Genomic DNA, 25,714 nt, shown 5'->3' on the forward strand with positions numbered 1-25,714 from the left:
ACAAACCCACAGCCAACATCGTCTTCAATGGTGAAAAACTGAAACCATTTCCACTAAGATCAGGAACAAGACAAAGCTGCCCACTCTCACCACTGTTATTCAACATAGTTTTAGAAGTTTTAGCCACAGCAATCAGAGAAGAAAAAGAAATAAAAGGAATCCAAATTGGAAAAGAAGAATTAAAGTTGTCACTGTTTGCACATGACATCATACTATACATAGAGAATCCTAAATATGCTACGAGAAAAGTACTAGAGCTTTTTTTTTTCTTAAATTCCATATATATGTGTTAATCAGTGAATCTGGTAAAGTAGCAGGATACAAAATTAATGCACAGAAATCTATTCCATTCCTATACACTAATGATGAAAAATCTGAAGGAGAAATTAAGGAAACACTCCCATTTACCACTGCAACAAAAAGAATAAAATACCTAGGAATAAACCTACCTAGGAAGACAAAAGACCTGTATATAGAAAATTATAACACACTGATGAAAGAAATTAAAGATGATACAAATAGATGGAGAGATATACCATGTACTTGGATTGGAAGAATCAATATTGCGAAAATGACTCTACTACACAAAGCAATCTACAGATTCAGTGCAATCCTTATCAAACTACCACTGGCATTTTTCACAGAACTAGAACAAAAATTTCCACAATTTGTATGGAAACACAAAAGACCCCGAATAGCCATAGCATCCTTGAGAAGGAAAAACGGAGCTGGAGGAATCAGGCTCCCTGACTTCAGACTATGCTACAAAGCTACAGTAATCAAGACAGTATGGTACTGGCACAAAATCAGAAATAGAGATCAATGGAACAGGATAGAAAGCCCAGATATAAACCCACGCACATATGGTCACCTTATCTTTGATAAAGGAGGCAAGAATATATAATGGAGAAAAGACAGCCTCTTCAATAAGTGGTGCTGTGAAACTGGACAGCTACATGTAAAAGAATGAAATTGGAACACTCCCTAACACCATACACAAAAATAAACTCAAAATGGATTAAACACCTAAATGTAAGGCCAGACACTCTCAAACTCTTAGAGGAAAACATAGGCAGAACACTCTATGACATGAATCACAGCAAGATCCTTTTTGACCCACCTCCTAGAGAAATGGAAATCAAAACAAAAATAAACAAATGGTACCTAATGAAACTTCAAAGCTTTTGCACAGCAAAGGAAACCAGAAAGAAGACGAAAAGACAACCCTCAGAATGGGAGAAAATATTTGCAAATGAAGCAACTGACAAAGGATTAATCTCCAAAATACACTAGGAGCTCATGCAGGTCAATATACAGTGGAGAAAAGACAGCCTCTTCAATAAGTGGTGCTGGGAAAACTGGACAGCTACATGTAAAAGAATGACATTAGAACATTCCCTAACGCCATACACAAAAATAAACTCAAAATGGATTAAAGACCTAAATGTAAGGCCAGACACCATCAAACTCTTAGAGGAAAACATAGGCAGAACACCCTGTGACATAAATCACAGCAAGATCCTTTTTGACCCACCTCCTAGAGAAATGGAAATGAAAACAAAAATAAACAAATGGGACCTAATGAAACTTCAAAGCTTTTGCACAGCAAAGGAAACCATAAACAAGACGAAAAAATAACCCTCAGAATGGGAGAAAATATTTCCCAATAAAGCCACTGACAAAGGATTAATCTCCAAAATTTACAAGCAACTCATGCAGCTCAATATCAAAAAAACAAACAACCCAATCCAAAAACGGGCAGAAGGCCTAAACAGACATTTCTCCAAAGAAGATATACAGATTGCCAAAAAACATATGAAAGAATGCTCAACATCATTAATCATTAAAGAAATGCAAATCAAAACTACAATACGATCATCTCACACTGGTCACAATGGCCATCATCAAAAAATCTATAAACAGTAAATGCTGGAGAGGGTGTGGAGAAAAGGGAAACCTCATACACTGTTGGTGGGAATGTAAATTGATACAGCCACTATGGAGAACAGTATGGAGGTTCCTTAAAAAACTAAAAATAGAACTACCATATGACCCAGAAATCCCACTACTGGGCATATACCCTGAGAAAACCATAATTCAAGAAGAGTCAGGTACCACAATGTTCACTGCAGCTCTTTTTACAATACCCAGGACATGGAAGCAACCTAAGTGTCCATCGACAGATGAATGGATAAAGAAGATGTGGCACATATATACAATGGAATATTACTCAGCCATAAAAAGAAACGAAATTGAGTTATTTGTAGTGAGGTGGATGGACCTAGAGTCTGTCATATAGAGTGAAGTAAGTCAGAAAGAGAAAAACAAATACTGTATGCTAACACATATATATGGAATCTAAAAAAAAAAAAAAAGGTCATGAGGAATCTAGGGGCAAGACGGGAATAAAGATGCAGACCTACTGGAGAATGAACTTGAGGACATGGGGAGGGGGAAGGGTAAGCTGGGACAAAGTGAGAGAGTGGTAGTGTACATAAGGACATATAAACACTACTAAATGTAAAATAGATAGCTAGTGGGAAGCAGTTGCATAGCACAGGGAGATGAGCTCGGTGCTTCGTGACAAGCTAGAAGGGTGGGATAGGCAGGCTGGGAGGTGAGATGCAAGGGAGAAGGGAGATGCAAGGGGGAAGAGATAGGGGGATATGTGTACATGTAAAACTGATTCACTTTGTTATAAAACAGAAACTAGCACACCATTGTAAAGCAATTTTACTCCAAAAAAAACGTTAAAAAAAAAAAAAAGGATCATGCACCATGATCAGGTGGGGTTTATCCCAGGAATGCAAGGATTCCTCAATATATGCAAATCAATCAATGTGATAAACCTTATTAACAAACTGAAGGATAAAAACCATATGATCATCTCAATAGACGCAGAAAAAGCTTTCGACAAAATTCAACACCCATTTATGATAAAAACCCTCCAGACAGTAGGCATAGAGGGAACTTACCTCAATATAATAAAGGCCATATATGACAAACCCACAGCCAACATCGTTCTCAATGGTGAAAAACTGAAATCATTTCCTCTAAGATCAGGAACAAGACAAGGTTTCCCACTCTCACCACTATTATACAACATAGTTTTGGAAGTTTTAGCCACAGCAATCAGAGAAGAAAAAGAAATGAAAGGAATCCAAGTCGGAAAAGAAGAAGTAAAAATGTCACTGTTTGCAGATGACATGATACTATACATAGAGCATCCTAAAGATGCTACCGGAAAACTACTGAAGCTCATCAATGAATCTGGTAAAGTAGCAGGATACAAAATTAATGCACAGAAATCTATTCCATTCCTATACACTAATGATGAAAAATCTGAAGGAGAAATTAAGGAAACACTCCCATTTACCACTGCAACAAAAAGAATAAAATACCTAGGAATAAACCTACCTAAGGAGGCAAAAGACCTGTACTCAGAAAACTATAAGACACTGATGAAAGAAATCAAAGATGACACAAACAGATGGAGAGATACACCATATTCTTGGATTGGAAGAATCAACATTGTGAAAATGACTCTACTACCCAAAGCAATCTACAGGTTCAATACAATCCCTATCTAACTACCAACGGCATTTTTCACAGAACTAGAACAAAAAATTTCACAATTTGTATGGAAACACAAAAGACCCCGAATAGCCAAAGCAGTCTTGAGAAAGAAGAACGGAGCTGGAGGAATCAGGATCCCTGACTCCAGACTATACTACAAAGCTACAGTAATCAAAACAGTATGGTACTGGCAGAAAATTACAAATAGAGATCAATGGAACAGGATAGAAAGCCCAGAGATAAACCCACGCACATATGGTCACCTTATCTTTGATAAAGGAGGCAAGAATATACAATGGAGAAAAGACAGCCTCTTCAATAAGTGGTGCTGTGAAACTGGACAGCTACATGTAAAAGAATGAAATTAGAACACTCCCTAACACCATACACAAAAATAAACTCAAAATGGATTAAAGACCGAAACGTAAGGCCAGACACTCTCAAACTCTTAGAGGAAAACATAGGCAGAACACTCTATGACATGAATCACAGCAAGATCCTTTCTGACCCACCTCCTAGAGAAATGGAAATCAAAACAAAAATAAACAAATGGTACCTAATGAAACTTCAAAGCTTTTGCACAGCAAAGGAAACCAGAAAGAAGACGAAAAGACAACCCTCAGAATGGGAGAAAATATTTGCAAATGAAGCAACTGACAAAGGATTAATCTCCAAAATACACTAGGAGCTCATGCAGGTCAATATTGAAAAAACAAACAACCCAATCCAAAAATGGGCAGAAGACCTAAATAGACATTTCTCCAAAGAAGATATACACGTTGCCAATAAACACATGGAAGGATGCTCAACATCATTAATCATTAGAGAAATGCAAATCAAAGCTACAATGAGCTATCACCTCACACCAGTCAGCACGGCCATCATCAAGAACTCTACAAACAATAAATGCTGGAAAGGGTGTGCAGAAAAGGGAACCCTCTTTCCCTGTTGGTAGGAATGTACACTGAAACAGCAACTATGGAGAACAGTATGGATGTTCCTTAAAGAACTAAATATAGAACTGCCAGCGATCCCACTACTGGGCATATACCCTAAGAAAACCATAATTCAAAAAGAGTCATGTACCACAATGTTCCTTACAGCTCTATTTACAATAGCCATGACATGGAAGCAACCTAAGTGTCCATCGACAGATGAACGGATAAAGAAGATGTGGCACATATATACAATGGAATATTACTCAGCCATAAAAAGAAATGAAATGGAGTTATTTGTAGTGAGGTGGATGGACCTAGAGTCTGTCATACAGAGTAACCTAAGTGTTCATTGACACTTTAATGGATAAAGAAGATGTGGCACATATATACAATGGAATATTACTGAGCCATATAAAGAAATGAAATTGAAGTATTTGTAGTGAGGTGGATGGACCTAGAGACTGTCATACAGAGTGAAGTAAGTCAGAAAGAGAAAAACAATTACCGTATGCTAACACGTATATATGGAATCTAAAAAAAAAAAAGTTCTGAAGAACCTAGGGGCAGGACAGGAATAAAGACATAGACTAGAGAATGGACTTGAGGACACCGGGAGGGGGAAGGGTAAGCTGGGACGAAGTGAGAGAGTGGCATGGACATATATATACTACCAAGTGTAAAATAGATAGCTAGTGGGAAGCAGCCGCATAGCACAGGGAGATCAGCTCGGTGCTTTGTGACCACCTAGAGCGGTGGGATAGGGAAGGTGGGAGGGAGACGCAAGAAGGAGGGCATATGGGGATACATGTATACACATAGCTGATTCACTTTGTTATACAGCAGCAAATAACACAACAATGTAAAGCAATTATACTCCAGTAAAGATGTTAAAAAAATAGAAAGTCAGGCTAGTAAAAACTTCACGTTTCCAGGCAACACCCAGCCCTTCTGGGTAGTAATATGTTAAGCTCTTTAGATTAAACTGCAGAAGATGCTGAGAGGCTGGGTGAGTGGGCTGAAAAGAAGCAGGTGAGCGTTGGTGTAGGCAAGTGCAACATAATGCTCCGAGAAAAAGAATCCCATTAACCACTCAAAACAACACAGCGAGCAATCAAGCCTCCTTTGTACAAATCCTTGGGACATCTGCATCCAACATGAAAGGGCTAACTCTACTATTAGACAAATGGAGTGACATAGAGGTCATCCAGCTAGAGAGGAGGATATGGAGGCCAAGGTACAGAGCTGGGACTAGAACCCAGGCCAGAGGACTTCACCAGGAGCACGGCCACTGATGAAGAGTATTAGCACTGACGTATCAGTGGACAGATCAAGGGTCTTGGAAACAGTGTGGTGTAATGGAGGGAGTACAGGTTTTCGAGCCAGACACATTCACACTTCCCTCCATTTCTAGCTGTGTACAAATTAAGCAAGTTGCTTAATCTTTTTGAGTCTCGGTTACCTCAACTGTAAGATAGGAATCATGACACATACTTTCCAAGGTTGTTATGAGTAGTAGAGATATTTTAAAAGTGCTCTACAAAAGAATATGAATAGACATTTCCCCAAGGAAGATATACAAATGGCAATACACACATGAAAAGATGCTTGACATCACTAGTCTTTATGGAAATGCAAATCAAGACCACAATGAGATTCCACTTCACATCCACCAGGATGGCTATAATTTAAAAAAAGCGGGGGGTGGGGGGGAATAACAAGTGTTGGTGAGGATGTGCAGAAACTGGAATCCCAATACACTACAGGTGGGCGTGTAAAATGGTGCAGCTGTTGTGGAAAACAATTTGGCAGATCCTCAATAAATTAAACAGAATCACCATATGACCTAGCAATTACACTCCTAGGCGTATGCCCAAAAGAATTGGAAACAGATGTTCAAACAGAAACTTGGACATGAATGTTCATAGCAGCGCTATTCACAAAAGCCAAAAGGTAGAAACAGCTCAACTGTCCATCAGCTGATGAAGATATAAGCAAAAGGTGGTATATCCATACAATGAAATATTATTCAGTCATAAAAAGTGATGAAGTACTGACACACATCACAACGTGGATCAGCCTTGAAAACACTATGCTAAGTGAAAGAAGCCAGTCACAAAAGCCAACATATTATATGATTCCATTTATATGAAATGTCCAGAACAGGTAAATCTAATAAATTAGAGACAAAAAATAGATTAGTGATTGCTTAAGGCTAAGGGGTGGGGAATGCGGGATAAGGGGCTGTTAGCTAAAGGGCTTCTTTTTGAGGTGATGAAAATATTCCAAAATTGAGTGTGGTGATGCCTGCACATATGTGTGAATATACTCCAATCAGTTGAGTTGTACACTAGGTGGGTGTGTGGCATGTGGATTATACCTCAATAAAGCTATATAGATAAAAATAATGTGTTCTACAGACAGTGATGTGTCAGTAAAGGTTTAACATCTGGCTCTCAGAGAAAAATGTCCTAATTTGCAGTGTTTGATGATTTCCGTGGTAAAAGTACTCCCTTGGGCAATTTCAGGTGACCAATATGATGTCAGTCAACGTGGAGTTGTGCAGAGATGTGTGGCATTACAGTATAATAAAGTATTTGCGATATACACATACAATGGACTTAAATAATCTCAAGATAACAGATAATAGCCAAGGTGATGAAACAATTAGGAAGTGATGTGTTTTGAGTATTTATTACCTTTTTTTGAATGTAATTCATTTAACTGTATGTTTATGTAATTTAATTTTTAACCATCACTTGCAAAATTCCTGAAAACGGAACAAACCAGTACACAAACCAGTACAGACTGTCTCTAGACTGTCTCTACTACACTGTACCACAGAACACTCTTTTTAAAGAATTTCACATGAGCAACTTCTAGAAAAATGCCACCCTTTGCATTCCTCTGAGCAACAGCTCTAAAATTTATATGGTCATTACTGTTTGGCTTGAAGAAGTTGATTTCTCCCCCTCTAATGCTGATATCTGAGCATGGCAGAAATATTTTCCTAAACGTAGAAACATAATCCTATTTTCTGTCAACTCCATTTTAAGGCATTTTGGCCCCATGTCTACAGCCAAAAAGCAACACTAACAGTTCGAGGAAGGCACCTGAGCACACTAGAGGAACTGTCTTTCTCTGGTCAACCCACAGGCTCCGCAGCTCCCTTCTGATTCTTAACTTCCATCAAGCTCATTGCTTTGAATCAAACTTCCAAGTCTTAATTCAATGAAAAACAAAATACAAATTCGCTGTTGAAAACTCCACAGCCCCTAATATTTAATGCAGAGCCATGGGAGGTTTGAAGTGTTTGGTACTTTGAATATTCAATACTAATCGGTGATACATTGGTTCTAGCCACCCAAGCCCTCCACTCAAGGAATACGCGTTGTAGAACGCGGTAGGCCGTTCCAATGCTCCTGGCACCTGACACTGCACCAAAGTTATGCTGTGAAACTCTAGAGCCTTTGGGCAAGTTGACTCAAGAAGAGTTAAGTGTGGTTCCAAAGATGAGAGGGTTTAAGTCTTTCCTGCCCTGAGGGTGACAGTAGGCAAAGCAGCTACAGAGAGTGGGCTCTGAAGTTATCCAGATGCTATTGGGGTGACTTGGAGCAAATTATTTAGCTTCTCTAAGCCTCAGTGTTCTCATCTATAAAATAAGGAATATTAACGATAGCCACCTCACAGGATTGCTGGAGAATTAGATGAGATAAGGCATATAAAGTTCCTCACATATCAGTGTTACATTTTAAAGAATTGCTTAGGATAGGGAAGCAAAACAGTGTAGCAGCTAAGCACCCAGGCTGTAAATTCAGAGTCAGTCCTAAATTCAAATTCTAGCCCTGCCTGTTCCAGAGTGACTCTGAGTAAGCCACAGCTCCTTTCCAAACCTTTGGTTCCCCATCTATAAAGTGAGGCAAATGATCGCAGTGCTCATTAAATGATCTGGGAGAGTTCAAGTGCAAGGTACACTGTTAAATCCTCAGTAAATGAGAGCTGCTAGCCTGCCATGAAGGGATGGACACAACTCTGTAAGCATTTGGGAAGAGTTCACATTGTGTTCCCATCACAGAGTGAAGGTGGGGCAAGAACACCGATTACTAAAACACAACGGTACACTGATGAGAGCCAAGATGGGGTGCTGGGAGGCCTGATGGTTCCCTTAGAGAAAGGTGAGTGTTCTAATGCTGGCGGTGGGATCCTGGACACACAAACCATTCGCTTTGGGGTTTTTTTCCCTCAGGGACTTATTTTTACATACAGCTTTATTTAGGTATAATACATGTAGATTAAACTGCACGTATCTGAAGAGTACAAGTTGATGAGTTTTGACATAGGCATACACCACAAACCATCACCACCATCAACATAATGAACATTTGTGTCATCTCCAAAAGATTCTTCATACCCCGTCCCTCTCTTCCCCTGCTCCAAGGCAACCACTGATCTGCTTTATGTCACTTTAGTTTGCATTTCTGGTATTTTCTGTAACAGAAATCACACAGTATGTACTCTTTTTTGTGTGGTTTCTTTCACAGCATAATTATTGTGAGATTCATCACGTTGTCATCTATATCAACAATTTGTTCTCTTTTGGGCTAAGTATTGGGTTGGCCAAAAGGTTTGTTCGGGTTTTTCCGTAAGATGTGGAAAAATCCAAATGAACTTTTTTGCCAACCCAATAGTATTCCGAGGTGTGAATATACCATTCACCTGTTGATAGACACTGGAGTTGTTTCCAGTTTTTATCTATTACAAATAAGGGTGCTGTAAACATTCATGTACATCTTTGCATGGACAAAGGCTTTCATTTCTTTTAGGAGTAGAAAAGCTAGGTTATATGGTCAGTGTATATTTAATATTTTCTTAACCAGCCAAACTCTTTTTCAATGTGGCTGTCCTATTTTACATTCCAAAAGCAGTGTATGAAAGTTATAGTTTTTCCAAATATCCTCATCAACTATATGGCAAGGATTTATGGAGAAACAGGGAGTATTATGATGTGCCTTCGTATGGTTTTCATGTTTCTTGTGCTTGAGTTTTGTTGAGGTTCTTGGATCTGTGGGCTTATAGTTTTTATTACATTTGGAAAAGTTTCAGCCTTTATCTCTTCAAATCATATTTCTGTCTCCCTAACTTCTTCTGGGACTCCACTTACACATATATTAGGCCACTTGAAATTGTCCCACAGCTCACTATTTCTCTGCTTACTTTGTTTTCTATCTTTTTTTCTCTGTGTTTCATTTTGGACAGTTTCTATTTCTATGTCTTCAAGTTCACTAAACTTTTCTACTGCAGTGTCTAACATGCTAATAATGTTATCCATTGTATTTCTATCTCAGAAATTATATTGTTTATCTCTAGAAGTAAGATTTAAATCTATTTTCTATCTTCTATGTCTCCCCTTGACATGCCTATTGCTTTCCTCTACCTTCTTAAATATATGAAATATATTTTTAAGCCATTTTACTGTCTGTCGTCCAATTCCGCCATCCATGTCTATTTCTTTTGATTTCCATTTGCGTGGAATACCTTCTTCCATCCCCATCCATGTCTATTTCTTTAATTTCCATTTGTGTGGAATACCTTCTTCCATCCCCATCCATGTCTATTTCTATTAAAGGACTTTTCTTCTCAGTATGGGTCATATTTTCCTATTTTGCACACATTGTAATGTTTTATTGGAATTCAGACTTTGGAAATTTTACCTTGTTGTGTGCTAGAGATTTTTGTACTCCGTTAAATATTTCTGAGCCTTGGTTTGAGTTACAGTAAAGATACTTGGAAACAGCTCAACCCTTTCAAAGCTTGCTTTTAAGCTTTGCTATGTGGGACCAGAACAAACTTTACACTAAGGTTAACTTGGCTCCACTGCTGAGGCAATCCTCTCTGAGTACTCAGTCTGATGCCCTGTACATTATGAAGTTTCTTCTCTCTGGCTATTGAGAAACTGAACTATTCCCAGCCCTGTATGAGCTCTAGAAATCACTCCACCTACCCCTTTTGAGTCATTTTTTCCCCAGCCTTGGGTAGTTTCCTCACATGTAGTCAAAGATTTGAGGGGTACCTTTTACAGTTCTCAAGAGCTCTCTCTCTCTGGGAGGCTCCTCTCTGGTACATTACCTTGCAAATTCTTGCCACTCTTACTTACCTCCCTGAATTCTGACCTCTGTCTCCTCAGTTTAGGCAGATGCCTAGGTTCAGCCTGGGTTCCCAGCTGGTAAACTTTCTCTAGGTAGTAAACTGGGGCAATTGTAGGGCTCACCTCATTTGTTTCCCTTTTCTTGAAGACCACTGTCCTGCATTCCTGTTTTCCAGTGTGTGACAACCATCATTCCATATATTCTGCCCACTTTTTTAGTTGTTTAAGGTGGAAGGATAAATCCAGTCCCTGATACTCTTTCACAGCCAGAAGCAGAGGTCCAGCTTTCAGTTTTTAAATAGTTGAGTTGGATTAGTTTGGGGATTTTTAATAACACCCAGATATAAAATAGATGGAATCAGTCAAAAACTGACAGGATCCTTCGAAATTACCTAACACCTACCCCACCAGATTTGGTGGATTAACAGAACTGAGATCAGACAGAGGAGCAGATCTTCCCAAAGTCACACACCTAATTCTAGCCACAGAATTAGGACTAGAAATCAGGTCTCCTGCTCTTTATTTTTATTCCATTCAGTTATTTTCTGCTGATTTTCTCTTCCAAACCATTTTATTTGGATAGTTATAGCTTTGAAATCTAGACCTTCTGTCCTGCCCAAGCCCACAAAGTGGGCAATATTAGCTCACACCCAAATGGTACTTAATTTCAAGTGAATTTTGCAAACACAACCCCTAGGGTTAGATTAAAGTGAATACCAGAGCAGCTCATAACACTGAAAAACTTAAAATACCCCCGTGGGTAGGCACTCCAGAACAAAACCATATATTTTTCCCCACTGACTTATTATGAACTCACTATGCAGGAAGGAGTGTGACTTAGAATTTAGATTGGCTACTTTAGTCATTTCACCACCTATGGGAACCATGTATCTTACAAAAAGAAGCCATTATCACTGCAACTGCATTTGTCTTCCCACAATTTTTGCAATTCATCTGGATTCAAAATTTTTGTCTGGGCTGGGTCTCTGGGAGCCTTTCTTTCTGCCTTGCCTCTTGACCCTTCCAAGAAGCAGCCTAGGAAATGCCCCTGCGTTGGAGTCAGAACAAGTTTTACCTCTCAGCTCCAATACTTACTTGCTGTGTGACCTTGGGTAAAGTTACTTAACCTCTCTGTAAGGACAGGGAGGGTACTGGCATACATTGATTCTAAAGCACATTTCTTTTCGCATTTTAGCATCTTTAAAATCAAGATGCATATTGCCAGCAGCGGTGTGAAGGTTAAATTTGCAGCTTTTTATTCTTAATGGTATATGATGTCTTGGATTCTAAAAATACTGTATTAATCTCTAACTTGTAGAGTCTCCTCAAGGATTAAATAGGATAAAGCAAGTAGAGGGCTTGGCATGCGGCAGGTGCTCAAGGACTCTTGCACTCCCATTGTTACTGGAACCGATACCTGGCTGGGTCCTGGGCCTCTGACTTCCCTCACCTGGCAGTTGGTACATGCATCGGGGCAGTCTGATGAGGTGAAGAAGTCTGGGAAAACCAGGCTGGCACGTTGCTGGCTGGTGTTGCAGCTTGTGATTGTCATCAGGCCCTAGAGCCTTTCTAGTAGCTTCCTGCCCTCCAGCCCTGCCCCATTAATACCATCTGCCTGATCTTACCTCTGCTGCTACAGAACTATGAAGGTAGGGAAATGGACTAGGTGGCTTCTTGAGCCATCATCCCAAACTCTCCCTGTCTCATCCCAAAGAACCTCCCCAGAATCTAACAAAGCTTGTCAGTTGAAGGGCTCTCCCAAGGCCATCAGAATCAGAGCCTGCGGGGCCTGAAGCCAAATCCACATTCCCCAAGGGCCCCCACATACCTCCACTTGGGATGCTGATACTTGCATGCCTTTGAAATTCAAGGACACCCACTCTACTCCTGCCTGGAGGGAAAAAAAGAGGAAACAGACACCTGAGGATTAACAACCCTCAAACAACTCCCTGTACAGAAAAGTGGCTTATATTTCTTCCCCAGGGCTCCCTAGCCTTTCGTACTGTCTCCGGCAGGCAGGCTGGCTTTGGTTGCGGAGGCCTCATCGCATTCAGACTCCTCTGCTCCCCATCATGTCCCGTGGCACTCAGGGGTGCAGCTGCAGATTCCATGAGGCCACCTCTCTGAGGCACCCACCTTTAACTGTACCTAGAGGTTTTCTTCCTGTGCCCTGCTGGATCCCAGCAGTCCAGGGAACTCTTGGGACCACAGTGAAAAAGGAGGAAAGAGCAGGATGGACTGGACTGGCCTTTGTCTCTGGCCGTTTCTCGCACCTTGACAGCCTCCCAAGTGATTCTAAAATATGGAGTCTGAGTGAACTGTCACTTGACAGTGCGTGCCACCCAGGATTCTGAGCCATGGCCAGTGTGAAGCTAGGAATTAATAACTGTGAGCGATTATCATGGAAACTGAATTAATAACTGTGAGCGATTATCATGGAAACTGTCTCCAAGAAAAACGACTAGGTTTATACCATTCAAACTTGGGAAGATAAAATCAGGCTTAGCCAAAAAGACAAAAAAAAAAAAAAAAAAGACAAGTGATCTACAGCAAATGGTAGGACTTGAAATCCTAAGAGCATCCTGGGGCCTGATTCTACACCTGCCTTGTTCCCTGTCCAAAGGCATGGGGTGCAGGGGGGAGGGGGCGGATCTCCATCAGGCCCATCAACCAACTCAGAATCTTGTGTCATCCTAGACCCTCCCCAACACCTCCTTGCCCTTATCGCTCCCCATTGTCAATTTGGCCTCTCTATGGGTCTCTGCTCGGCCCCCTCCTTGTGACCCGTCCAGACTGTCTTTCTCTCCTGCCACAGCCTCCTTCCTGCTCTTTCTACATTCAACAGCTCGCCCCCCAACCCAGCCCTGCTTCTAGACCCTGGAAGAACAGAAATCTTACCACATCGCCCTGCACAAAAACCACCAATGAAAAATGAAAATCGTTTTTAAAATCATATCTAATCTTATCATACACTAGATGATAACTTTAACATATTGGTTTAAGCGCCTTCATATTCTGAATTCATGTATAAAAAATATATAGGCCTCTTTAAACAAAAGTATTTAGGGGACTTCCCTGGCGGTCAAGTGGTTAAGACTCCACGCTTCTACTGCAGGGGACACGGGTTCGATCCCTGGTCAGGGAACTAAGATCCCACAAGCCAGGCAGCACGGCCAAAAAAAGAAAAAGTATATAATTTTATACCCTGATTTTTTTCACTTATTAAACCTCCTTCAAAAAAAATTTAAAAAATCAATGAACAATAATTGCAAAATATTTATCGTTGTTAAGATTGGATGGTGAGAACAATGGGGGGGATATTTTATTATTCTCATCATATTTGTGCATGTTGGAAACTGTGCATAATAAAACAAACCCTCAAAGGCCCTCCAGGGATCTCAGGATGAAGTCCAAAGTCCCCAGACCGACATTCAAGGCCCATGAGGAGCTGCCCCTACCCCATTTTTCCATCTCACCTGCTGGCACTCACCATGCTGCAGCCTCTCTTGGCACCCAGCTCTCCCCTGCAGCCCTCTTTGCCCGTGCATCTCCTTCTAGAAGAACAGTTCTCCCCTTCTGTCATGCCTAGAAAAGGTTTCATTATCCCTTGGAAACCAGATGCAAATGACTCCTCATCTGGGCCACCTTCCTGGACACGACCCTCCCTTCTGGGGGCCAGGTGAGCTTACATTGTGGTGTTTGTCCGCCTGGTAAAGAGCAAACACTCGATGTGTACGTGTTTGGGAGAGTCCAGAAAGTCTTGGTTAATAGAGCAGGTGCAACATTTACTTGAACTTAGGCAAGTAGGGTAATCTCTCTTGGCTTCTGCTTCTGTCTCTGTAAAATGAGGATAATAGCAGTACTTATCTCACAAGGCTGGAGGAAGGATTCGGCGGTATTCTCTGTGGAAACAGTTTACCACAGTACCTGGCAGAGAGAGAGAGAGAGAGAGACTGACTTACAGACAGACTTCAATCAAATAATAAAGTAGATAATTAAGCAGCTTGTCTTAGAGGAAATGCTCCCAAGGCCTAGAGGAAAGGAACTGCCGTTTAGCTCTCGCTGGGAGCTAGAGAAAATTGTGGCAAATCGGTGATATCAAAGTCACTTCCTCTCTCGGGCCCAGGGGCGGTTCATACTTGAGGGGGGTGGGTGTGTGTGGGGGTCTTCCAAGGTCAAGGCCCCAGGGCCCGGCCCAGTTTTCTGCTTCTCTTCAGAAGAACTGTGCAGGTCTGGGGCCCGGCCCTGGCCCGAAATCCGGGGGCTACAAAGGCATGGCATTTGCAGGAAAATCAGCCCCGTTGACGATCCCCAGTCTCTGAGGTCTCCAGTGAGCTCGGACCGCCCGGGGCGTTGATGCGGGGTGAGAATAGCTAAGCGGGCCCTGCGCAGTGCCGCCCGCCCCTCCGGGCGCCCGCGGCCTCATGCGTCAGCTGCGCGGGCGGGGGCCGGGGGGAGGGGGGCGCCGCAAGGTGAGGGCCCCGCGCTGCCTTAAGACGCCGCGCGCCCCCGCCGCCGCTCAGAGCTCGCAGCGCGCCGCGCCGGCCGGACGGGCGGGCACGGGCGCCCCGCTCTCGCTGCTCCAGCCGCCCGGTGCCAGCTCGCGGCCGCCGGCGCCTCGAGAGGCCGCCCGGTCGAGCGCGCCGAGTCCCGAGGGACAGGCACGCAGCTCCCGCGGCGCGACGCCTTCGGCAGCAACAGGTAAGCGGCCCGGCTCCGCTCCCCGCGCCGCGGGCCCTGCGCCCCGCCCGGCCCCGCGCTCCGGCGCCCGGGACGCCCTGTCCGCCGCCACCCGACGGCGCCTGCGCTGCCCCGCACGGAGGCCCCCGGCGCAGCTCCTTCTCGCCTCCCCTCGGCCGGCCCCTCGCCCTCGCGTTTTCCCTCGCACTTTCCCTCGCGCCCACTCCCCCCCCATCTTCTCGATGTTTCCTCGTTCTTTCTCACATTTTCTGCTTCCCATCCTCTCTTTTCTTATCCTCTCTTTGATGATTTTTCTGTCTCCGTCTCTCCCAGTCTCTCATTCTCTTTCTGTCTCTCTGTCTCATTGGCTCATTCATTGACTCTAGGTCTCTTTTCTCTGGCATTTTCTCTGTTTCTCTGTGTGGCTGTCATTCTGTCTCTTATCTCTTTCTGTCTCTCTGTGTCTCTCGTTTTTTTCTCTCATTCTCTTTCTCTCTCTGCCTCTCAGTCTCTTGCGCTCTCTCTCCCCACAACCCCTGCCTCCTCCCCCGCTCTCCCCGAGCTCACCCGTCCCTACACCCGCCGCCGCCGATGCCGGTGGGCTTGGGAATGCAGGGAGGATCCCGAATGGCGCGGGGGGGTGGGCGGTCGCAGTAGGCATCCTCCCTGCCTCCAGCCGCGGCTGCGCTGCTGAGAAACTGGGAGGTTTATCCGCCACAGCCCGCGGTGGCCAAGGTGGCAGCTGGTTTCCATGGTAAAATAAAGTCGACAGAGAGATAGAGATCAGAGACAGTGATCCAGCCAGAGAAAAACCGAGGTGAGGGATCGTCGGAGAAAAATGGAGAGAGACAGAGATGCACACACACTCAAACACGCAAGGGAAGTGTTTAGCGAGAGCCCCCGGGAGAGAGTGAGAGACAGAGAAACCGACTCCCTTTAAGTGCACGCGCTGGAGAGAGTCTGAGCAACGCAGAGACAGAGATAATCAGGAGAGACAAGGAGTAGATTTTCAGAGACCCACTTAGAGACACAGACCGCGATAAAGAGAGAACTTAACGCATGGGGAGACAGAAGCCGCAGGGGGGAGACAGGGAGAAACACAGAGGGGAGAGGATCTGAGAAAGACAGAGCAAGAGCAACCAGAGACGGGAGACACGGAGAGAGAGAATCCGAGGGAGACATGGTAACAGGAGAGTTGGAGAGACATGGAGACGGTCAGAGACACATTCAGCGAGTGATATTGAACAGGTGCACTGGGAACCCACAGAGATTGTCAGGGAAATAGACTGTGAGAGAGAAATGGAGAGACGAGACAGCAACAGGGGAAGACGCAGAAGCGCACGCACTAGCGAGCGACAGAGACAGTGAGAGGCAGGGATACAGAGACGAGAGCGCATCAGAAAGAGACGGAGGGAGAGACAGGGACAAGACTGGGAGAAAGACGACGAGAGACAGAGACACGCACACACAGCTAAAGAGAAAGTGCGCTGGCGAAAGAGACTCAGAGAGAAACTGAGACGGAGAAGCCGACCGAGAGTGGAAGGGCGAGACGGGATCAACAGAAAGGAAGGTGAGAGGAGAACGACAGACTGGCAGAGACAGACAGACAGTGCGCACGTGCTAGCGAGGAACTGAGAAATAGGGACAGGCCACAGAGTGAGAGACAGGGGTGAGAGAGTCAGAGAAAACCGGTAAGATACACACACACACACACACACACACACACACACAACACACGAGGTACAGGAAAAGTGCGCTAGTGAGAGACACTGGAGAGAAAGAGACAAATCGACACATTAAACAGGCAGGGACGGAGCGCGCGCGCATGTGCTAGCAGGAGAGCTAGCGGAGAGACCTCCAGAGAGACCCAAACTTCGAGACCCCCAGATAGTGTGGGAGACGCGCAGAGAACGCGCGCGCGCGCGCCAGCGGAACACAGGGGTGGGGGTCGGGGGGACTCGGAGACCCCCAGAGGGAGAGGCAGAGAGACCCAGAGTAAGAGAAGGATTCATAGAAACTGCCCGAACGCGGACTGGAGCCGCGCGAGGGCCCCGGGGCCGGGGTCCTGCAGCGCCGCTGCCCGGCGCGGAAGCGCCCCTCTTCCTCCCCGGCAGGGGGACTAACCCAGCCCCGCGTGTTTCTTTCGTCCCCAGCCTAGGCGGTGAGTGTGGTCCGTGCGCCCCTTCGCCGCCCGCCGGTGCCCGCTCCGCGCCTGCACCTGCCTCCCGCCCGCCCCCGCCGCCGCCATGGCGTCCACCTGCACCAACAGCACGCGCGAAAACAACAGCAGCCACACGTGCGTGCCCCTCTCCAAAATGCCCATCAGCCTGGCGCACGGCATCATCCGCTCGAGCGTCCTGCTCATCTTCCTCACCGCCTCCTTCGTGGGCAACATAGTGCTGGCGCTCGTGCTGCAGCGCAAGCCGCAGCTGCTGCAGGTGACCAACCGCTTCATCTTTAACCTCCTCGTCACTGACCTGCTGCAGATTTCACTCGTGGCCCCCTGGGTGGTGGCCACCTCCGTGCCCTTTTTCTGGCCCCTCAACAGCCACTTCTGTACCGCCCTGGTTAGCCTCACTCACCTGTTCGCCTTTGCCAGTGTCAACACCATCGTCGTGGTGTCGGTGGATCGCTACCTGTCCATCATCCACCCTCTCTCCTACCCGGCCAAGATGACCCCACGCCGGGGTTACATGCTCCTCTACGGCACCTGGATCGTGGCCATCCTGCAGAGCACACCCCCACTCTATGGCTGGGGCCAGGCTGCCTTTGATGAGCGCAATGCCCTCTGCTCCATGATCTGGGGGGCCAGCCCCAGCTACACCATTCTCAGCGTCGTGTCCTTCGTCATCATCCCGCTGATCGTCATGATTGCCTGCTACTCTGTGGTGTTCGGTGCAGCCCGCCGGCAGCACGCTCTGCTCTACAACGTCAAGAGCCACAGCTTGGAGGTGCGAGCCAAGGACCACGTGGAGAATGAGGACGAAGAGGGAGACAAAAAGGTTGAGTTCCAGGGTGAGAGCGAGTTCCACTGCCAGGATGAAGGTGAGGTCAAGGCCAAGGAGGGCAGTGTGGAAGCCAAGGATGGCAGCAGGAAGGCCAAAGAAGGGAGCGTGGAGACCGGTGAGGGGAGCGTGGAGGCCAAGGGCAGTGAGGAGGTCAGAGAAAGCAGCTTGGTGGCCGGCGAAGGCAGCACCAAAATTCAGAGCAGCAAGAAGGCAGACAAGGGCCGCCTAGAGGTCACCCAGTGCAACATTGACCTGGGTGAAGATGACATGGAGTTTGGTGAGGATGACATCCATTTCAGCGAGGATGACATTGAGGCGGTGAACATCACAGAGAGTCTCCCAGTCAGTCATCGAAACAGCACCAGCGACCCCCCTCTGCCCAGGTGCTACCAGTGCAAAGCTGCTAAAGTGATCTTCCTCATCATCTTCTCCTACGTGCTGTCCCTGGGGCCCTACTGCTTTCTAGCGGTTCTGGCCGTGTGGGTGGATGTCCAAACCAAGGTACCCCAGTGGGTGATCACCATAATTATCTGGCTTTTCTTCCTGCAGTGCTGCATTCACCCCTACATCTATGGCTACATGCACAAGACCATCAAGAAGGAGATCCAGGATATGCTGAAGAAGTTCTTCTGCAAGGAGAAGCCCCCCAAAGAAGACAGCCACCCAGACCTGCCCGGAACCGAAGCCGGCACCGAGGGTGGAACTGAAGGCAAGATCATCCCTTCTCATGATTCTGCCACTTCGCCTTGAAGTTGGTTCTAAGGTAAACCTTGAACTGTCCACAGAACACACGAGCAGCTTTCTCTTAAATGGACCGTCCACAATCGCATTAATGCCAACCCATACCATTCCAGGCAAAGGTTCTGCACACACCCTCTCGCAACAAGGTAGATCAATATATGGAAGAGGTAGGAACTGGGGTCTTCCCTTAAAAATGTGCCCCTGAGAGAATGGACTTGAGGATTCTGACTGAAACTTCCCCCCCCAAAAAAGTTATTAGGCTCTAAATTTCTTAAAGCAACAAGGGCTATCCATTTTGGACCCGTGCCTGGTCTTCTGTCTGTCTCCCCAGAGCTACCATGTGTCAACTTTTGCTCTGGGGGAAAAGGAAGATGATACTGGTGAACTTAAGGACTTCTGAGTTCATGGGCAAGGGCTACAGCCCATGTTCAAGGGAAAGAAAAGCAATGGAGCAAGTCATTCATGGAGCCCAGGAAGCATGACCTGACTGACTGATCAACATATGAGACAAATTCTAGACTGAAGGGCCCCCAGAATCTGGTGCAAAGGCTATTACGGAATCTAAGGGCACTGTGTAGTTAAAAACCAAGAAGGTTTCTAGATCCTCTAAAGGGATCCAGAAAAGTGGAAGAGGATAATAGGGCATGTTTGAAATGGAAAGCTAAGTCCAAGGGAGAAGATGGAGAAATCACACACATCCGTGGGGTTAAACAGTTGACTTTTTTCTATAAAATCCTGGGTTTGTACATGGGCTGAGACCAAAGTTGTCTCATGCAAGTGGAAAATTGTCATGTGACACTATTTTCTGTCTCCTATTTGAATAATAGTGGGACAGAAATCATGCCACCAGTTTCCAATTTTCCCTTTTGTGATCAAATTGAGATGCTCATAAGAATCCTCCAGATCTCCTCTGCCAGTCACTTGTGTGTTTGCTTTTCCAAATAGACCAAAAAGGCCTATTTGGAAACAGTATTTCCGGGGAAAGCAGTATTTCCAGGAAAAAAAAAAAAAGAAATTCAACTAGGCGTGGCCAGAGTCCTACAAAACTCACACTGCCAATCAAGAGTGATGTGCCCACTAGAAATCTCTTTTTTGTGTCCATGAGATCATAGACAAGACATATGATCTCCTCATGGGGTGAAAGTAAGGCAGGATAAACGTTTTCCTTCCTCCGGGCACACCCATGCATCTTTTCCACCTGTGGCTCTCTCTAAAGCCTTTAAGCTCTCCGCAGATGTGGGAGAGAAGTACAGTCAGAAATGACAGAATGGTTTCTCAATACCTGGCAAGCATCTGACCTATTCCAGACAATCGTAAATCAAAGCGTTCAGGTCAGACTTATCCTAATTATTGCTGTTGAAATATATCACTTTGGGAAAATCTTTACAATATCTAAATTATCCCTAGGGTCAATACAGAGGAAGAGTTTTCAAACCCCGAAATCACTTTGGGTGGGAATATACTTGTTTATTTCTGAGGGCACAGACCATATCGACATCACCAAATGACACGGAACCAAAAAATGGTCAAAACGGTATTTTTGATCCACCTGAAGATCAAATTAAAGCAACTCTATGGCCAGTCATGTGTTCGAGCAGAAATCCAATGTTAATATGGGTGGAGGGAGAGGAAGGAGTATTTGATTGAAAAAAATGGTTAATCCGGTGGTTGTATACAAAGATGGCCATATTCAGAGTTTAGTCTCATTCTTCTGGGATGACCATGTCTGTATTAGAACTCAAATTTCATTCATTTAAAAGCCAAGCTCACTTATATTTTATCTCTTCCTCCTGACAGATTCCAACATGAGCATCTCAAGGGGGAGAGGTAAACAGCAGTGTATTGGGGCTGTGAATAAGGCTGCATGGGAATTTGGCATTGCCATGTTCAGAATTTAGGAAAGGAGCAGGGTAGACCCAAATAGCATTGAGCTGACCCATCAGTTCGCTATATCCACGAAAATCCTATTGATTTCAACCCCATTAATTTGGAACTTGTGGTTCAGACAAGACATGGGGGCTGAAGGTTACCTTTGCAAATCATTTATTTTTCTACCAAAGCATATAAAGTGAATTAATAGTCATAAATTTATGATACCAGTTTATTGCCAAACTCTTGTATCGACCTGTCCTCAAAGGATATCTGGGTGAAGAAATGGCCCGTGTGACCAGTCCTTCTATGCGGGGAGGGGTATTGCCTTGAAGATCTTTCATGGTCAAAGGAGTTCGAGGTTGCTGTAGCGTGTCCTCTGAGTAGAAATGCTTACCTGGGTAGGAAACAGGATTTCAGACATAAGTGTCTCCAAATATTTTGTTGAAACTGAACTTCTTGTTTTATTTTTAAAGCTCAGCCCCTTCAAAGTGTATCAGAAAATTGTTTGCCAAAATCCCAAATCAAAGTGGAAGCAGAACCTGTCCGAGTGTGGTAAGTTCGTGTAATGGCACACACGACGTCCTCCAGGGCACCAAGGCTCACCGATTTCCTTTTGCAAGTTCTTCTTTGCCCTATTTTAGTCATCGTTCATTCTCATAGCAAATTGGCTTTTTCAAAGGTGAAAACCTTTCGAAAATAGGGAACTGGAAAAGAGGACCTTTGAATTCAGAGCATTCCGCTTTGCTGACATGTCCTTCTTAATGAACAATAGGGCCTCTAGTTAGCTTGGAGATAGCAACTGCCTCAAGTTTTATGCTGTTTTGAATACAACACTATCAACTTAATGAGGTTTTACTGCACATACTGTTTTGTCATTTGGAAATCTGAAAGCACACACGAAAGTCATCATTAGCCTCACAGATCCTCATGTGCAATAGCTTTCCCTAAATGTTTTTTGTTTTTTTTTTTTCCCTAAATGTTTTTAAAGGAGGTATTCTTTTGCCAAGGCCACTTCATATGCGCAGTAAAAATCCCATTAAAGTCCAGGAGCCAGACGAACCAGACTTTGAAATGATGTGGTTTCCAATTTAATGATTTCCTTAGTTAAGAATAATAGAGCCTCCAGTTTGCCAGGGAGTCGCAGGTGCTTTGACTCACACACCAATTTCAGCGAGCTTGGGGAGGCAGTAATAAGGAGCAAGCCCCTGGCTTCTGTGACTGTGAGGGCCCATCTTCTTACGGCACCACAAATACCAGCTGCCCGGAAGTCCTCTACACTTCCGCCCCCACCCCCACCCCCCGCCTACCTCCCGCCATCATGCCCACTGCCTTCACCTGCCTCACTCCCCCTGCCCCCGCTGTGCTGGCCCTTCAAGAACATCACATGCTTGAAGCTCTGTGTGCTCACTCACCCCTGTTCATCCCTGCCCACCCAGAGCTGACAGGTTCACAGGGACCCAGGGGCCCGTGGCAGCAGGGAAGGACCGAAGTGAGCAATAGGACTAAAGGTATTTTTCTGTCTCCTCCCCAACTCCAATCCAATTTAGAGATGAGGGGATACCTACTTCAAATTCAACAGGTAAGGAAAAGTGCCATTTTATAATAGGAGGAGGTAGGCACCTCATACCAAAAAACACACACTACAACACATCTTTGGGAGCACATTCAACCCTGTAGATACTGTCCAATTATTTCAGCGAAAAAAAGAAAAACACTAAAAAAAATGTACCTATAAAACTGTAAGGTGCCTGATATTGCCTTATTTTCTATGTAATTAACCAATTAAGCTAGGTAAAGTTACTTCAAAAGATTTTTTTCATACTACCTGAAGAGTAATATACAAGATTAAACTGGCTTTCTTTCTTAGACTTTGCCAAAATGCTCTTTAAAATGTCTGAAATACACCATTTGGAAGAGAAAAATTATGCCATCATCTGGTAATTTGAATGCTCCAAGATAAAACCCACAGAGGTTGTTGGGATAAAACAGAGAGTACCAATTTCAACTAGTGGACTGTATTTTTTTCTCATAACTGCTTTCCCCCATATTTTGAGGAAAAAAATCAAAAGAAGTGTTTTCCCCTCATAATGTCTTTTTTATTGTATTCCTCTTTAAGACAAACCCTCGGGCTGTCAGGAGAGGCTTCTCTAAGCAAAATGTCTTTTCCCCCTAGAGCAGACAAAAGATTAAAGGAACAGTTGGCCGTGAGCCAGTTACCAAGATGATAAGAGAAAATCTGGTCCGTCATGGCTTTTAACCCTCTCAGTCCTTATCTGTGTCTCTCTCATTTTCTGTGGGCCAGACAGGTGCTCCTGGCCCCCTCAAAGCCCCTCCAAGCTTAGGCATGAGGAGACAGAAGCAGTGAACCACAAAGAACAGATCATAGCCTAAAAGTCAAAAAGAAGAGAGGCTCTTGTCATAAATTCTTTCCAGTTACTTACAATCTCTTCCTCTACGCCAAAGGCCCAGCTTGCTTACGGCAGTCTTCTGCTAAAGGCAGCAAGACTGGCTGAAGGAAGAACTAGGAGGCTAAAACCCATAGCTAAAGTTCACTGCCCTTTGGTAAGTAGAATAAGAATCCTCAAGGTAAATGAAGGTCACCAATGGGTGTCAAATGTTCCCATCACTGCCTCTCAAAGCTTGCATATCTCAAAGTATACACACCAAGGGGAAAACACAGTAACTTGTACACTCACAAGAGGTTTGCTATGGCCAAGGATTCGTTACTGGATCTCTCTTGTTCTAAAATACAGGCAAAAACAAGATTGGTTTTAGTTTGGTGCTTCAAAGTTGAGTGGATTCCCCCCTCCCTTCATCTGTGCTACAACTTTAATGTTAAAAATTCGGTATTTTTGTCTGTTTCAGTGGTGTATTCCTTTCTGTAGTAATTCTTCTAAATGTAAGCTATTACTGTATATAAAATATGTGTTCTTGGAGATAAGGTGCTAGATATTAGATTTATGTGTCCGTAGATAGTGTCACCCTCAAAATTGGGTAGTACGTACATGTAAAGTTAGTTAATAAAATGCATGCAGAATTCTATTTGTGACCCACACCTTGGTCAGTTTCTGAAGTAGAACATAGTATATTTGTGTGTAAAGTTTTCTTTTTAAAGTGTATACTGCAGGATGTATAAGAGGCTCCAAGGTGGGGTGGCAGGAAGTGGTGCCTTTCATTCCTTAAATCCCTGGTATAATATACGACAGGTGAGAACTTATTCTGGTACAGTTGGTCATTACTGTGACTTAATCGTCTTGGCCAAAGTCCTCGCTGGCAGTTCTCCACAACATGCTTGGCACTGGTACGCCTGTTTTCCATTCATTGTATAGAATGCAGAATCAAAAAAGACAATCCTTTCATCCTTAAAGAGCAAAGGCCCCAGGACAGGCTATTGGAGTCCTGTTAGCAGGATGGAAAGAATGATGTAGTCTCAAGATCCAACCAGTGCCTGACTGTGAACTGGCAGGGTTTGCATCGAGCAGATCTATATTGCCACCATCCCTGCCCTCCCAGAGCAGAACCAAAAACCAGAAAAAGGCTGCCCTGTTTAGTTTTTTTTTTTTCTTTGATCGGTTGCCTGAGAGATAAGAGAGCATAGATGGGTAAATTCATAAAGAAGTAGTGGGACTCCTCCAGGGGTCACAGCTAAGATGTTTGAGAATTACAATCGTATAGCAATGGCATTTGCATCAGACAAGAAAAGAGAACTATGAGATGAGTTTATTATATTTTAAGAATAAAAATATTAAAGCTGAAAGCTATATATATTGAATAATTTCTAAAACTGCCTTTAATACCAAATTTTATGTGCTGTTTTTGAGACTGAAAGCAGGAGGAAAATGCATTCAGTCAATAAACAGTTTTCTTTAGTATTTTAAATTTTGAATTTGAATTTTTCCTTTTCCTTATCAAAAAGTATTTGTAATTTAAAAGTGCCTTTTCAAAGGATTGCCAAACGACAATCCTGGGGCCAAGTTCCCACTGGCACAACTTACCTTCAGGTGCACAAAAGGGGTGGACTTAATCCTCCTCCCCCCAGCAAGAAGAGAAACCCCTTCACACCCCAGTCAAATTCACACATCATTACTGTTACACGGGTCAGTAGTCTCGGAGACTCTGCCCAAGGACAAGGTTTCATATATTGGTTGGCTTTAATTGGATCCTTTCTAAAATGGTTACAGTACATGTTCTTGCTGGACAGGAATAACGGACTCCTGCTTGGGGAATACAGAGAGATTGATGTTTGTGGTTTAACTAAATATTATTAAGTAATGTTTGTGTTTCTTAAATAGGTGCTGTTAATCTGTCCTTGGTATATTCTTCTTAAATATGCTGAATAAAGTCTAATTTTAATGCGTGTATCTGGTTATTATGCCAAGCTCCATGGAAAACACATAAGAGAGGGAGACACATAACTAGTTCTCTATCCCTTCTCTTTTGCTGGAACAGAGGAAACGGGGGAAACTAATTGTAGTACGCAGCAGAATGAAACAGACGGGCTCCAATGCTTCACATCGCACTATTCCAATACAAGGAATATGTAGTGGGAGGGGGGAGTCATCTTGAGGGGCTTGCTGGAAGAGGGGAATCTGCTGCGTCCTCTGTGAATAAAAAGGATTCCAAAGTGAGGGTGGTCAGGCTTGGAAAACAAACTTATGGTTACCAAAGGGGAAAGGTGGGAGGAGGGATAAATTAGGAGTTTGGGATTAATACACACTACTATGTATAAAATAGATAACTAATGGGAACCTACGGTA

General features: G+C 44.2%; 2 protein-coding genes across 2 annotated transcripts in view; one reads left to right on the forward strand and one right to left on the reverse strand.

Annotated features, from left to right (window-relative positions):
- The first annotated feature begins 17,582 nt into the window (after positions 1 to 17,582).
- On the forward strand, positions 17,583 to 19,094 carry GPR101 (G protein-coupled receptor 101). The gene has a single exon (XM_060002981.1). It carries the CDS (start codon positions 17,583 to 17,585, stop codon positions 19,092 to 19,094), a length of 1,512 nt encoding a protein of 503 aa, XP_059858964.1.
- A 2,121-nt stretch (positions 19,095 to 21,215) lies between these two features.
- Positions 21,216 to 25,714, reverse strand: part of LOC132418752 (transmembrane 9 superfamily member 2-like) — a 102,027-nt gene continuing 97,528 nt past the window's right edge. The window contains 3 exon segments of the mRNA XM_060002737.1: positions 21,216 to 21,351; positions 23,654 to 23,699; positions 25,374 to 25,558. The gene's annotated coding sequence lies outside the window, so the exon portion shown is untranslated.

This window comes from Delphinus delphis, chromosome X (assembly GCF_949987515.2).
Source record: "Delphinus delphis chromosome X, mDelDel1.2, whole genome shotgun sequence".
Lineage (NCBI taxonomy): Eukaryota > Metazoa > Chordata > Mammalia > Artiodactyla > Delphinidae > Delphinus > Delphinus delphis.